The sequence below is a fragment of the Vulpes lagopus genome, chromosome 3, assembly GCF_018345385.1.
Source record: "Vulpes lagopus strain Blue_001 chromosome 3, ASM1834538v1, whole genome shotgun sequence".
NCBI lineage: Eukaryota > Metazoa > Chordata > Mammalia > Carnivora > Canidae > Vulpes > Vulpes lagopus.
In genome coordinates, this window is record NC_054826.1 from 97,610,291 (window position 1) to 97,623,322 (window position 13,032).

Below are 13,032 nucleotides of genomic sequence, written 5' to 3' on the forward strand. Positions count from 1 at the left end.
AAACCGGAGAAATCAGATCTCCCTACAAGTATTCGAACAAAAATATACTTACTCCATGCGCATAGTAATTGGAGGCTCTTCTTTCCGACTAGAGCAGCCCACCCAGGAGGATCTAAAAGGTTCTGGACAACTTGGGCCCCACACCCAAGGACCAGGAATCAGGTGAAGCGGTGCGTCAGTCCCTATCACAGAGCCTGACAAAAAGGAGGTCCCAGTCTTTGCTCCCTTTGTCCTCAAATTCTCACCTTTCTTGTCCTGGGAACCGCCACCAGAAAGCCTGATGCTTCCTGAGTGTACAGCCATCCCAGCTTTACTTTACAGGCAAGAGTGTACACCTTATCCACTCAGCCTTCCTCTGAGAGTACAAAAATGTTTAAAGCAAACACTGGAATTCTCAGGCTTTTGCTTGTACTAAAGTTTGTTCTGTTACACTGTCTGTAGCTGTAGTACTATCTATACTCTCTGCAAAGGCAGGATACACTAGGGGTTCCCTCCTGTATGTAAATACTTGTAAAGTGTCCTATTCTCCCTTTCCATGTCATACAGAATTTACACAGGAGAGAGACAGTGGCAGTGGGGTGACTGCATACTAACACAGCTGGGTAGTTTTTATTGTCTCTGACAATGGTTACAGGAAGACCCACTGCTTGGGCCCAACAAGAGACAATACTATTCTTCTCCATTCAGAGTCCTCTGGGCTGTAAGGTAATAGGGTTTTTCTTACGTGGCTCTGGTAGGAGATCCATGACTGTATTCAGTACAAGAAGAGCCAATATCTGAGCCTACCTATGTGGGGGTGGGTGGATAAGGTGCCCACCCTCATTTCGATTACTTGGGGGTAACCCTGAAGACACGGATGTGGATGGCCGAGTTGTTGCGGATGCGGGTCAGCGGCTCTCGTGTGTCAGTCTCTGGTTCCAGCTCATCGACGAGCTCCACGGTGGAGGTATTGGCAGCCACCTGCAAGGACCCGAAGCTGCCCGCTTGAAGCTGTAGGGCAATGTTGATGGCACGGTTGATGGCCAGGCCCAAGCCATGAATGTAGATCTCACTGCATGAGTTCTGACCCCGAGCCCCTCCGTCCAGAAGCTTCTGGCAGCGGGCCAGCTGAGCCTTAAAGTCAGTCTTCATGTTGACATAAATGTCATTGGGCCTCCGGGGCAGGCGGTGGGGAAGCCGCTTCCGAAGGGTATACTCCACCGGGTCCAGCTCAGCCTCGACCGCCCCGCGGGGCTCTCGGTTTTCAGCCATGCTGTGTGCCCTGACGCGGGGAGGGGAGATCAGAGAGAGGTGACCAGCCACGTCGCTGCCTTTCCTACCCCATTTCCAGGACAAAAGGTGCAGACACGAGGGGGCGCACTCAACTCGCCTCTTCCCTTCCAGCCTCAGTCCCCTCCCACTCACCCCAATCTCCCGAACCTCCCTCACCCCGGTTCCTATTCATTCAGGACACCGCCCCCAACCCCGGGCCCCTCCACCGCCCCTCTTCCCAAGCACGCGGCCCGGTCCCGGCCGAGCTACTCAAGCGCTGTTCCCACCCGCCCGGACTGACCGCGCAGCCCGGGACGCTCAGGTCCCAGAAAGAGAAGGAAAGCGGCCGCGCTACAGGATCGCGAGTTCGCGGGCGCCCTGACGGCTCCAAGCTCCTGGAAGCGCTGCGCACTGCGCACGCGCGCCCGTCCCCCGCGATCTACGAATCGCCTTCCCGGCCTCTGTTCTCCCCGCCCCTCTGGGCGCGCGCGCGACCGCGGGAATGTGTTTAAGTAACGCGAGAGCGCTGGCAGACCTCCTTTACCACGTGTACGCCACGCAGGCGGGGCGCGGAGGCAGGAGGCACATACTAAGTCAAAACTGGGGAGGGCCAGCTTCTCTAGGCCAGTCCAAGTTACTGGCTCACGGGAGGGGTCCTGAAAGGGAGGAAGGAAGAGAGACTATTGTAGGGGCGTGGAGGACTTGGGGTAGGGGCTTACAAAGATGGCGGGGAGGGCTGAGCGTTCAAGAGAAGGTGAAGGGACCTGAAGGCAAGTGTGGACTCCCGCGTCCATCGCAATTCCTCTCGTCAGAGGAGGCGTGGCAGAGCCGATCTCCCGCCCTGGGCCCCCCGCTGCCCAGAGATAGAGTGGGGAATTGAGCGGTGGGGCCGCGCCCTCGGCAAAAGACGCCGCCTTGGGACTCCACTGTAGGTCACAGGGACCCGCGCTCTCCCCATCTCTTGCAAGGGCTAACCGCCAGGTCAGCTCTTGGGAACCCATACTTTAAGCCGTAGGCCCAGCCTTCAGGGTTCCCTCAGAGCACGCTGACCCACCCTCACGCTTCAGCCTCTACCTACCAGGGAGTTCATCGGCCTCTGCCCCTCTCCCCGCCAGCGAGGATGTGCGCCCCCTGGCGGGCAGGATGGGGCGGTGCCTGGGGGGTTCGTGGCTCCTCGGCCAATACGGAGGGGTTTCTTGTGACCAGCTTGGTACAGCTTTTGGAGACTTCCCTTCAAAAATGAGTTAGACCTGCATTGGGAACCTAGGACTACTCTGCTTGAGTTGCCCCAACAGTCAGATGGGGATGATAATTCCTGTTTTGCAACTGTGAAACCCAATATAGTTTTGTAAACTGCAAGCCTACACATGTGAATTGGCATTGTTATGACCCTGTTGGAGGGGGGATCAGGTTCCTGAGGACTTCTCTACCAGCACCATTTAAATCCTGTTGTTCTCCTTTTAGTTTCAGATTATTTCATTAATACCAAGTTTGGGGGTTTATGTGGGGGTGAGGAGGAAAGGCTGGCTACAACCCTATTTTGCCTCAAAAGTGACTTTTAGGTTGAGTTGATGGATAAACAGTTTTTCAGAGAACCAGTGAGTATTCTGGGGACACTGAACGAAAGTTTTTAAATTTGTTTTTCTTTACAGTGTTTGACAGAAGAGAGAGCACAAGCAGGAGGAGCAGCGGGGAGAGGGAGAAGGCCCTGGCAGAGTGGGGAGCAGGAAGTGGGGCAATCCCAGGATCCTGAGAGCATGACCTGAGCCAAAGGTAGACTTCTTTTTTTTTTTTTTTTTAAGATTTTTATTTATTCATGAGAGACAGAGACATAGGCAAAGGGAGAAGCAGGCTCCATGCAGGAAGCCCGATGTGGGACTCGATCCTGGGACTCCAGGATCACGCTCTGGGCCAAAGGCAGGCATTAAACCGCTGAGCCACCCAGGTGCCCCTGAAAGTTTTAATAGAAACATAATTTAAGCTTCCACCTCAAGGAACTAGAAAATGAAGAGTCAAATAAAGTCAAAGGGAAGAGAAGTGAGGGAATAATAAAAAACAAAAATCAATAAAACCGAACACAAAAACAATAGAGAAACTCAATATAAAAGCTGGTTGTGGGATCCCTGGGTGGCGCAGCGGCTTGGCGCCTGCCTTTGGCCCAGGGCGCAATCCTGCAGACCCGGGATCGAATCCCACGTCGGGCTCCCGGTGCATGGAGCCTGCTTCTCCCTCTGCCTGTCTCTGCCTCTCTCTCTCTCTCTCTCTCTCTGTGTGTGTGACTATCATAAATAAATAAAAAAATTTAAAAAAAAAAGCTGGTTGTTTGAAAAGATCAGTAAAGTTGGTATGTATCTAACAAGACTGCAAAGCAAGAACAAGAGAAGGAAAACGTGCAGTGTCTGGCTGGCTCAGTCAGTAGAGCATGCAGCTCTTAATTGTGGGGGTTGTAAGTTCAAGCCCCACGTTGGGTGTAGAGATTACTTAAAAATAAAATCTTAAAAAAAAGGAAGACTCGGGGCACCTAGCTGGCTCAGTGTTTGAGCTGTATACTCTATCCTCTGATCCGGAGTCTGCCTTTGGCTCAGGTAGCAATCCCAGAGTCTAGGATCATCCCTCATCGGGCTCCCCACAGGGAGCCTGCTTCTCCCTCTGTGTTTCTGCCTCTCTCTGTGTCTCTCATGAACAAATAAATAAAATCTTAAAAAAAAAAAAGACTCAAATTATGATTACCAGAACCAAAAGTGGGGATAGCACTAAAGATCCTCCTATGCAAAGAATACTTAGAGAATAATACAGGCATGGCTTAGAGATTTTGTGGGTTGAGTTCCAGATGACTGCAATAAAGTGAATATTACAATAAAGTGAGTCAGAGATGCCTGAGTGGTTGAGTGTCTGCCTTTGGCTCAAATCATGATCCTGGAGTCTGAGGATCGAGTCCCACATCAGGCTTCCTGCATGAAGCCTACTTCTCCCTCTGCCTATGTCTCTGCCTCTCTGTATCTCTCATGAATAAATAAATAAAATCTTAAAAAAAAAAAACAACAACAACAAACAATAGGGGCATCCCAGGTGGCTCAGTGGTTTAGCGGCACGTTCAGTCCAGGGTGTGATCCTGGGGTCCCGGAATTGAGTCCCATGTCAGGCTTCCTGCGTGGAGCCTGTTTCTTCCTCTGCCTGTGTCTGGGCCTCTCTCTCTCTCTCTCTCTCTCTCTCTCTCTGTCTCTCATGAATAAAAACATAAAATCTTTAAAAAACAAACAATAAAGTGAGTCAAATATTTCTGGTTTCTCTGTATATATAAAATTTATGTTTACACCAAACTGTAGTCTTTTAAGTTTGCAATGGCATTATATCAAGAAAGTATATATCTTAATCTAAAAATACTTAATTGCTTTAAAAAAAAAAAAAATAGGGATCCCTGGGTGGCGCAGCGGTTTGGCGCCTGCCTTTGGCCCAGGGCGCGATCCTGGAGACCCGGGATCGAATCCCACGTCAGGCTCCCGGTGCATGGAGCCTGCTTCTCCCTCTGCCTATGTCTCTGCCTCTCTCTCTCTCTCTCTGTATGACTATCATAAATAAAAAAAAATAAAATAAAATAAATTAAAAAATAAAATAAAATAAAAATAAAAATACTTAATTGCTGAAAAATGCTAACCGTCTGAGCTTTCAGTGAGTTGTAATCACTGAACACCATAACAAATACAAGAAGTTTGAAATTTCAAGAGAATTAACCAAAATGACACACAGACACAGAAGTAAGCAAATGCTGTTGGAAAAGTGGTGTTAACAGACAGGGTTGCCACAAACCTCCAATTTGTGAAAAACGCAGTATCTATAAAGTGCAATAAAAATATGCCTGTACAAATTCTATATACACAAATTTAGCAATCTAGATGAAATGGACCGATTTCCTAGGTAACCACAACCTACAGAACTTACCTGAGATGAAATAGATCATCTGAATAGTCCTGTAACTATTAAAGTAATTACAGTCCTAGTTTTTAAAAATCTTTAGAAAAATATCTAGGTTCACATGATTTCACTGGTGAATTATAAGAAAAAACAAAAAACAAAACTCCACACAAATTCTACACAATCTCTTCTCTATAGAAGAGGAAGGAACATTTCCTAAATGATTTTATAAGACCAAAACCAGACAAAGGTTATATAAAAGAGGGATCCCTGGGTGGCGCAGCGGTTTGGCGCCTGCCTTTGGCCCGGGGCGCGATCCTGGAGACCCGGGATCGAATCCCACATCGGGCTCCCGGTGCATGGAGCCTGCTTCTCCCTCTGCCTGTGTCTCTGCTTCTCTCTCTCTCACTGTGTGCCTATCATAAATAAATAAAATTAAAAAAAAAAATTTAAAAAAAAAAAAAAGGTTATATAAAAGAAAACTACAGACCAATATTTCTCATGAACAAAGATGCAAAAATCCTCTATAAGATTCTACCAAACTGAATCCAGCAGTATTTAAAAAGAATTATAAACAATGACCAAGTAGAGTTTACTCCAAAGATCCAGGCTAGGATGCCTGGGTGGCTCAGCAGTTGAGCATCTGCCTTTGGCTCAGGGCATGATCCTGCAGTCCTGGGTTCGAATTCCACATGGGGCTCCCTGCATGGGACCTGCTCCTCCCTCTGCCAAAGTCTCTGCCTCTCTCTGTGTCTCTCATGAATAAATAAAATTTAAAAAAACAAAAAAGATTCGGGCTGGTTCAATATATGAAAAACACTTTCATTTATCATATGAACAAGCTAAGCAAGACCATGTATATGATACCAATCAATGCAGAAAAAAAAATTTAACATTTAGTATCCATTTATGAGAAAGACTTTCAGCAAAGAGTAGAAGGAACTTCCTCAACCTGTTAAAGAGCATCTTTAACAGACAATCATACTTCATGCTGTAAGACTAGAAACCTTTTTCTTAAAATCGGGTAATAAGGCAAGGATGTCATCTATCACCACTCCAATTGGTAAAGTTCTAGCCAATACAATAAGGCAAAGAAAAGATTGGAAAGGAAGAAATAAAAACAGTCTCTATTTGCTGATGGCATGATTGTATACATAAAAAGTTTTGAGGAATCTACAAAGAACTCATATAATTAATAAATGAATTTAGCAGGTTTAGCAAGATACAAGATTAACATACAAAAATCAACCATGTATAGATACAATTGGAAACTGAAATTTAAAATACAATGCTATTTATAATGGGGGAATGGGGAGGAGGAGAGGAGGAGGGAGAAGTATTAAGTCTAAGTCTGACAAAACACGTATAGAATCTATACGTTGAAAACTACAAAATCCGGGGATTCCTGGGTGGCTCAGTGGTTTAGCGCCTGCCTTCAGCCCAGGGTATGATCCTGGAGTCCCGGGATCGAGTCCCTGCATGGACCCTGCTTCTCCCTCTGCCTGTGTCTCTGCCTCTCTCCGTGTCTCTCATGGATAAATAAATAATATTAAAAAAAAACAAACCTACAAAATCCTGGGGCACCTGGGTGTCTCAGTGGTTGAGCATCTGCCTTTGGCTCAGGTCATGATCCCTGGTTCCTGGGATCAGTCTTTTATCAGGCTTCCCGCAGGGAGCCTGCTTCTCCCTCTGCCTAGGTCTCTGCCTCTCTCTGTGTCCCTCATGAATAAATAAATAAAATCCTAAACAAAACAAAACAAAAAACCTACAAAATCCTGATGAAGAACTCAAATCTAAATTAAAGAAGAGAGGTCCATGTATTGAAGACTGAACATAGTAAAGATACCAATTGTCTCCGAACTGAACTCTGGGTTTAAGGCAATTCCTATGAAAATCCCAGCAAGAATTTCTGTAGGTATAGACAACGTTATTGTAAAGTTGGTATGAAAGGGCAAGGGAAATTTTTTTTTTTTTAAGGGCAAGGGAAATTTTGAAAAAGTTGGAACTGTGCTACCTGACTTTAAGACTTACTACTACATAAACACAATATCCAGACAGTGTGGTATCTGCCGAAGGATAAACACACAAATCAATAAGATGGAATAGAGAACCCAAAATAGATTTGCACAAATACAGCCAGACAAAGGTGCAAACGCAGTTGAAAGAGGGAAAGAGTAAGTCTTTTCAGCAAGTGGTTCTGAGACTACTGGGTAAATACAAGAATCGAACTTTAACCCTATACAAAAACTTAATACAAAATGGATGGTAGGTCTAAATAAAAATGTAGAATCATAAAACTTTTAGATGAAAATTTAGGGAAAAAAATCTTCATGAACATGAACATAGAGTCAGGTGAAGAATTCTTAGACACAACTCCAAAAGCACAAACTATTAAAGAAAAAATTTGAGGGGCACCTGGGTGGCTCAGTCATTGAGTGTCTGCCCTTGGCTCACTGTCAGGCTCAGGTCCTGATCCTGGGTCCTGGGATGAGTCCTGCATTGGGCTCCCTGCAGGGAGCCAGCTTCTCCCTCTGCCTATGTCTCTGCTTCTCTCTGTCTCTTATGTATTTATTTATTTATTTTTTTTTTTTTAATTTTTTATTTATTTATGATAGTCACAGAGAGAGAGAGAGAGAGGCAGCGACACAGGCGGAGGGAGAAGCAGGCTCCATGCACCGGGAGCCCGATGTGGGATTCGATCCCGGGTCTCCAGGATCGCGCCCTGGGCCAAAGGCAGGCGCCAAACCACTGCGCCACCCAGGGATCCCTCTCTGTCTCTTATGAATAAATAGACATTAAAAAATAGATAAAATCTTTTTTTAAAAAAGAAAAAAATATTTTATCAATTATATCTCATAATGTGGCAAAAAGGGGGAAATAAAAAACTTTCACTCTGCAAAAGAGTACATTCATATAATGAAAAGGGAAGCCATAGACTGGGAAAAAATATTTGCAAATTACTTACCAGACAAAAGACTTGTATCCAGAATAGAACTCTCTAAACTCAAGAGTTAAAAAAAAAAATAACCTGATTAGAAAATGGGCAAAAGTCTTGAACAAAGATTTTGGAAAAGAAAGTATAAGGATGGCATATGAGATATTCAATGTTGTTATTAAGGAAACCCAAATTAAAACTATGGTCAGGTACCATTACACGCCTATTAGAATGTCTGCAAGAAAAAGTCTTGACACTACCAAGTATTGATGAGAATGCAGGGAAACTGATGTATCACACACTACTTGTGGGAATGTTAAATGGTCTAGCCACTCTGGAAAATAGTTTGGCAATTTATTCCAAAATTAACCACACAGGGCAGCCCCGGTGGCTCAGCGGTTTAGTGCTGCCTTCAGCCCAGGGTGTGATCCTGGAGACCGGGGATCGAGTCCCACGTCAGGCTCTCTGCGTGGAGCCTGCTTCTCCCTCTGCCTGTGTCTCTGCCTCTCTCTCTCTCTCTCTCTCTCTCTCTGTGTCTCTCATGAGTAAATAAATAAAATCTTTAAAAAAAAATTAAATTAAATTAAGCACACAGTCAGCCTATGACCCAGCAAGAGCACTCAAAGGTATTTTAAAACCCATTCACAAATGTCTACAGCAGTTTTTTTTCTTTTTTTCCTACAGCAGTTTTTTTTGTACTAGCTCCAAAGTGGAAACACCCCAGGTGCCTTTCAGTGGGTGAATAGTTAAACATAACGGCACATCCATATCACGGAAGAGTTCTCAGCAATAAAAGGCGGATCAAGAAGACTTGGTAGGCTGTTGGAATACTAGTTACATCACAGAATATCATGCTAAACAGCTCACAGTTTTGTGTGGAAGGCAAATGAGATGAGCAAAATAGTGACCTGTGCTAAATGGGGAGCATGTACAGGATTCGGTGGAGTCCCATGGAGGAATAGCCAATATGACCTTGGGGAGATCTAAGGTTTTCCAAAGGAAGCAGTGGCTAACCTGAGCTAGGAGTGTTTAGCAGTAGGGCTCATAGACTGTGCAGTCCCTCCGGTTACAACAGAGAGGTCTGGAAGGCCCAAGCCCTGTGAGTGCAGGAAGAAAGGAGGAACCTGCAAAAGACTCAGGAGTAGCTGGTGAGGTAAGAGGAAAACCCAGCGAGTACGGTGTCCTGGAAACTAGGTGAAGAAAGCATTTCCTGGAGGAGGGAGTGACCAGCTGTGTCATATGCAGCTGATAGGCCACATAAGATAATGGATCACTGGATTCAGGAACGTGCTGGTCACGGATAACCTGACAAGCTGTTATATTTGGTAGACGGGAAAACTGAGCTGGTGGCAGAAAGTAATTCTGAATGCAATAAATTCATTTTGAGGCCCATTTTGTGTGATAATTAAGAATAAACAGTTTATGAACTGTCTCTCCAGGGATGCCTGGGTGGCTCAGTTGGTTAAGCTGTCTGCTTTCGGCTCAGGTCATGATACTGGGGTCCTGGGATCCAGCCTCAGGGCTCCCTGTTGAGTGAGGAATCTGCTTCTCCCTCTTCCTCTCCCTCTGCCCCTCCTCCCCCCTCTCGTGTTCTCTGTCTCAAATAAATATTTAAAATTTTTTATTATTTTTTAATTATTATTCATTATTATTTTTTAATTATTATTTTTAATTATTATTTTTTTAAGATTTTACTTATTCATGAGAGAGAAGCAGGCTCCCTGAGGGGAGCCTGATGTGGGACTAGATCCCAGGACCCCAGATTCATGATCTGAGCCAAAGGCAGACAACTCAACCACTGAGCCACCCAGGTGTCCCTAAAAAAAAAATTGTTAAACGAACTATTTAAAAAAACCCAAAAACGAACTATCACTCTATTACTCAAGAAGTGTGTCTTTTCATGAGATCTGAAGAACGTTTTCTAAATGTTGACATCCAGATAATGTAGAATGGTTCATGATTTAGGTGAGTGAAACCAGGCACTGTAATAAACTGATTTGACAATAAGATGGTACTTATCTTTCTGCATTTTGTTTTAGGCAAACACTACAGAGGAATCTGCCATTAGGAAAAAAGGCAGTGCTTGGCTGTTTAGACTTCAGACCTCCCTTTCATCTTGATTAATCACCTAACCAAATCTTTCTCTTCAGTTCAAAAACCCGCCAATTTATTTTTATTTTTTAAAAGATATTATTTCTTTATTGATGAGAGACAAAGAAGGAGAGTCAGATTTACGCAGAGGGAGAAACAGGCTTCCTGCAGGGAACCTGATGTGGGACTGTATCTCACGACCCTGGGATCATGACCTAAGTCAAAGGCAGACAACCACTGAGCCACCCAGGTGCCCAAAAGTCCACCTTTTTTTTTTTTTTTTTAAGATTTTATTTATTTATTCATAAGAGACACAGAAAGAGGAAGAGACATAGGCAGAGGTTAGAAGCAGGCTCCCTGCAGAGAGCCTGATGGGGACTTCATCCCAGGACCCCAGGATCATGACCTGAGCCAAAGGCAGACGCTCAACCACTGAGCCATCCAGCCCCAAAAAGCCCAACAATTTAAAACACAGACCAAGACATTTAACAGCATAGCACCGGAATAAACAAAAATATTTTAGGTCTGAGTCTTTTTTTCCTAATTCTCTTTTTCATTCCATATGGGAGATGCACTGTTCTGATTTCAATATTCTTTCTCAAAGAGGTACACTTCACAGATTCAAATTCCACAGTGTCTTCAGCAACAGGAGCAGCAGCAACATTTTCCCCAGCTCTACAGTTGGAGGAGATTACTGGGCCAGGGTCACAAGCTGGAACACAAGGAACCCTTGGTGATCGCTCCAACCCTGTACCCTGGAGTCCAGCATGTGCTCCTTGCCAGACAGCATCTAGTGGGTGCTACTTTCAGATCAAACACATGTTCATGTTAGCATTCAAAGCCCTCAGCTGAAGTTTCACTTCCCTTCTCACCCAACTAGGGATCCAGGTGCTCTTTTCCCATTAGCCAGGAATGTGACTATTGTATAGCTGACCCCCACTCTTCCTAAACCTACCCAAGTGCCTTCCTTCCAGCTTAGCACAGGGCCCCACCATGCCCTACAGATGGCATTCCACAGACATTCCCCCCCGCCCTTTCCCCTATACCAAAAATGTGTGATCTCATATTTGCTAAATTAACAATCGAGACATGCTAAGACCTTACTCATTCAGAGATTTGGCTGCTGGGAACTTCCATCACCCAGGACACAATCTAGAAAAGTTAAAAAAAAAAAAAAGCAACAACAGTTTGTAACAGAAAAACTGTCATAAGCTTATAAGCTTTAGGTGAAGAATTCTCACCCAAGCCTGGATTCTGTCGATACATTTTTATACAGTGTTCATGTTCACAACTGAATATCCTCTCTCCTGTACTCCTGTAAAACCAGAAGCCCCCCCCCCCCCCCCGTCAGCTAACATTTGTGGAGTACTTGCCCTGTGCCAAACAGTGTGTTAAATGCTTTACCAGACAATCCAGAGACGGAACAGATTATTTCCAAGGCCACAGGCAGTAATGAATGAAATCTGCACAGGAACCCTTGCTTTAAACAATTGCTATTTTCCAGCCTCGCAGCAAGCGGGGGAGACTAACAGCACTAAGAAATCCTGACTGCATGAAAGTGAAGGGAACTGGGGAAAAAAAAACAAAACACACACACACAGACACTAAAACTGCTAGGACAGAGAAGCCTGGGGAACACTGGTGCGGGAACAAAGGGCCTTCTGGTAGCTCCTGAGGTCTGCGCTCCATTCTGGCACAACACAAGACACTCAAGTTCTATGTCCCACTTTACCTTTCTCCGTCCTGAGGATTACACTGTGTTTGCTAACAGCTGTTTTAGGAAGCCAGAAAGTACAGTATACATTCTGAATAACCAGCCCCCCCTACCCCGCCAAAAAGGTGAAAATACACAGGGGATAAAAAACAAAACAAAACAAAAAACCTTTCACCCTAAAAAGTTCAGGGACTTGGAAAAATCTTTCTTGAAAACCCCTTTTTTAAACAAAGGAGGTGTCAATCTACTCATATTTGCATAATAATTTCTCTCTTCACCGTCTTTCACATTCACCTATTTTAATTCTTCCAGCACTCGGGGAATGGAGTGGGGTGGAGGTCGGGGGTGGGGCGGAGAACAGCGTAACACCTGACCTAAAAGTGAAACTGAGGCCCCATCAACTGCTTTGCCCCCGGGGTCTAGAAGCTAGTAGTCAGTGGCGGAGCCAGATGGAAACTCTGGGTCTCATCAGCCAGTGCTGCTTCGGACACTTTCCAAATCATTAGTTCCTCACTTATTTTATATATCCCAGGACTTCTAATTAACACACCTCTGGATCGTATGCTGTCTCCTTCAATCCAGGTGGGCTTCCTGGAGGAAACCGACTGGAGAGGCGAGCCCTGCGATGCCACCTGCGGCGGCCTCCGTCGCGACGGTCGCGCGTCACGTGCCGGGAGCAGCCCGGGGGCAGCCGAGGAGTGCCCCGGGGACCCCACCCCCCACCCCGGCCCGCTGCAGGCCCTGCGTCACGTGACGAGCCAGGCCTCGGGTCACGTGCCGGGGGGGGTAATTTCGGGGGCGGCGGGCGCCCGGGCTCCCCACTGGGCAGGCGGGGCGGGCGCTAGGCCGTGCGGGTCGCCGGGGACCGGGGCTACGGAGGGAGCGGCGGCGGCGGCTGCAGAGGCGGCCGCGGCAGCGGAGGGGGCGGCCCCGCGGCCCCGCGTCCGCGTCACGTGGTGCGAGGCGGGCAGCCATCTTGCTACAAACACAAACAGAGAGGAGCGGCCGCCGCGGGAGCGCCAGCGCCCCCTCCCCCGCCGCCGCCGTCGTCGTCGCCGCCGCCGCCGCCGCCCCTGGCCCGCCGCGCGCCGCCAACGCCCCGGGACCGGAGCCTCGCGCCGCCCGCCCG

General features: G+C 46.5%; 1 protein-coding gene across 4 annotated transcripts; it reads right to left on the minus strand.

Annotated features, from left to right (window-relative positions):
- Positions 1-590: 590 nt before the first annotated feature.
- Positions 591-13,028, minus strand: POP7 (POP7 homolog, ribonuclease P/MRP subunit). 4 transcript variants are annotated; one of them, XM_041748117.1, is made up of 4 exons: positions 12,454-13,028; positions 11,294-11,341; positions 1,787-1,907; positions 591-1,261 (listed from the first exon to the last, which is right to left on the minus strand). In XM_041748117.1, exon 4 carries the CDS (start codon positions 1,249-1,251, stop codon positions 829-831), a length of 423 nt encoding a protein of 140 aa, XP_041604051.1. In that variant the 5' UTR covers positions 1,252-1,261; positions 1,787-1,907; positions 11,294-11,341; positions 12,454-13,028; the 3' UTR covers positions 591-828. The 4 variants fall into 4 exon arrangements, with proteins under 4 accessions (XP_041604051.1, XP_041604050.1, XP_041604052.1 ...); XM_041748116.1 differs by lacking the exon at positions 1,787-1,907; XM_041748118.1 differs by lacking the exons at positions 1,787-1,907; positions 11,294-11,341.
- Between the last annotated feature and the right edge of the window lie 4 nt (positions 13,029-13,032).

Coding starts and splice junctions, on each gene's coding strand:
- POP7 (XM_041748118.1), bottom strand. CDS start 1,251: ATGGCTGAAAACCGAGAGCCCCGCGGGGCGGTCGAGGCTGAGCTGGAC.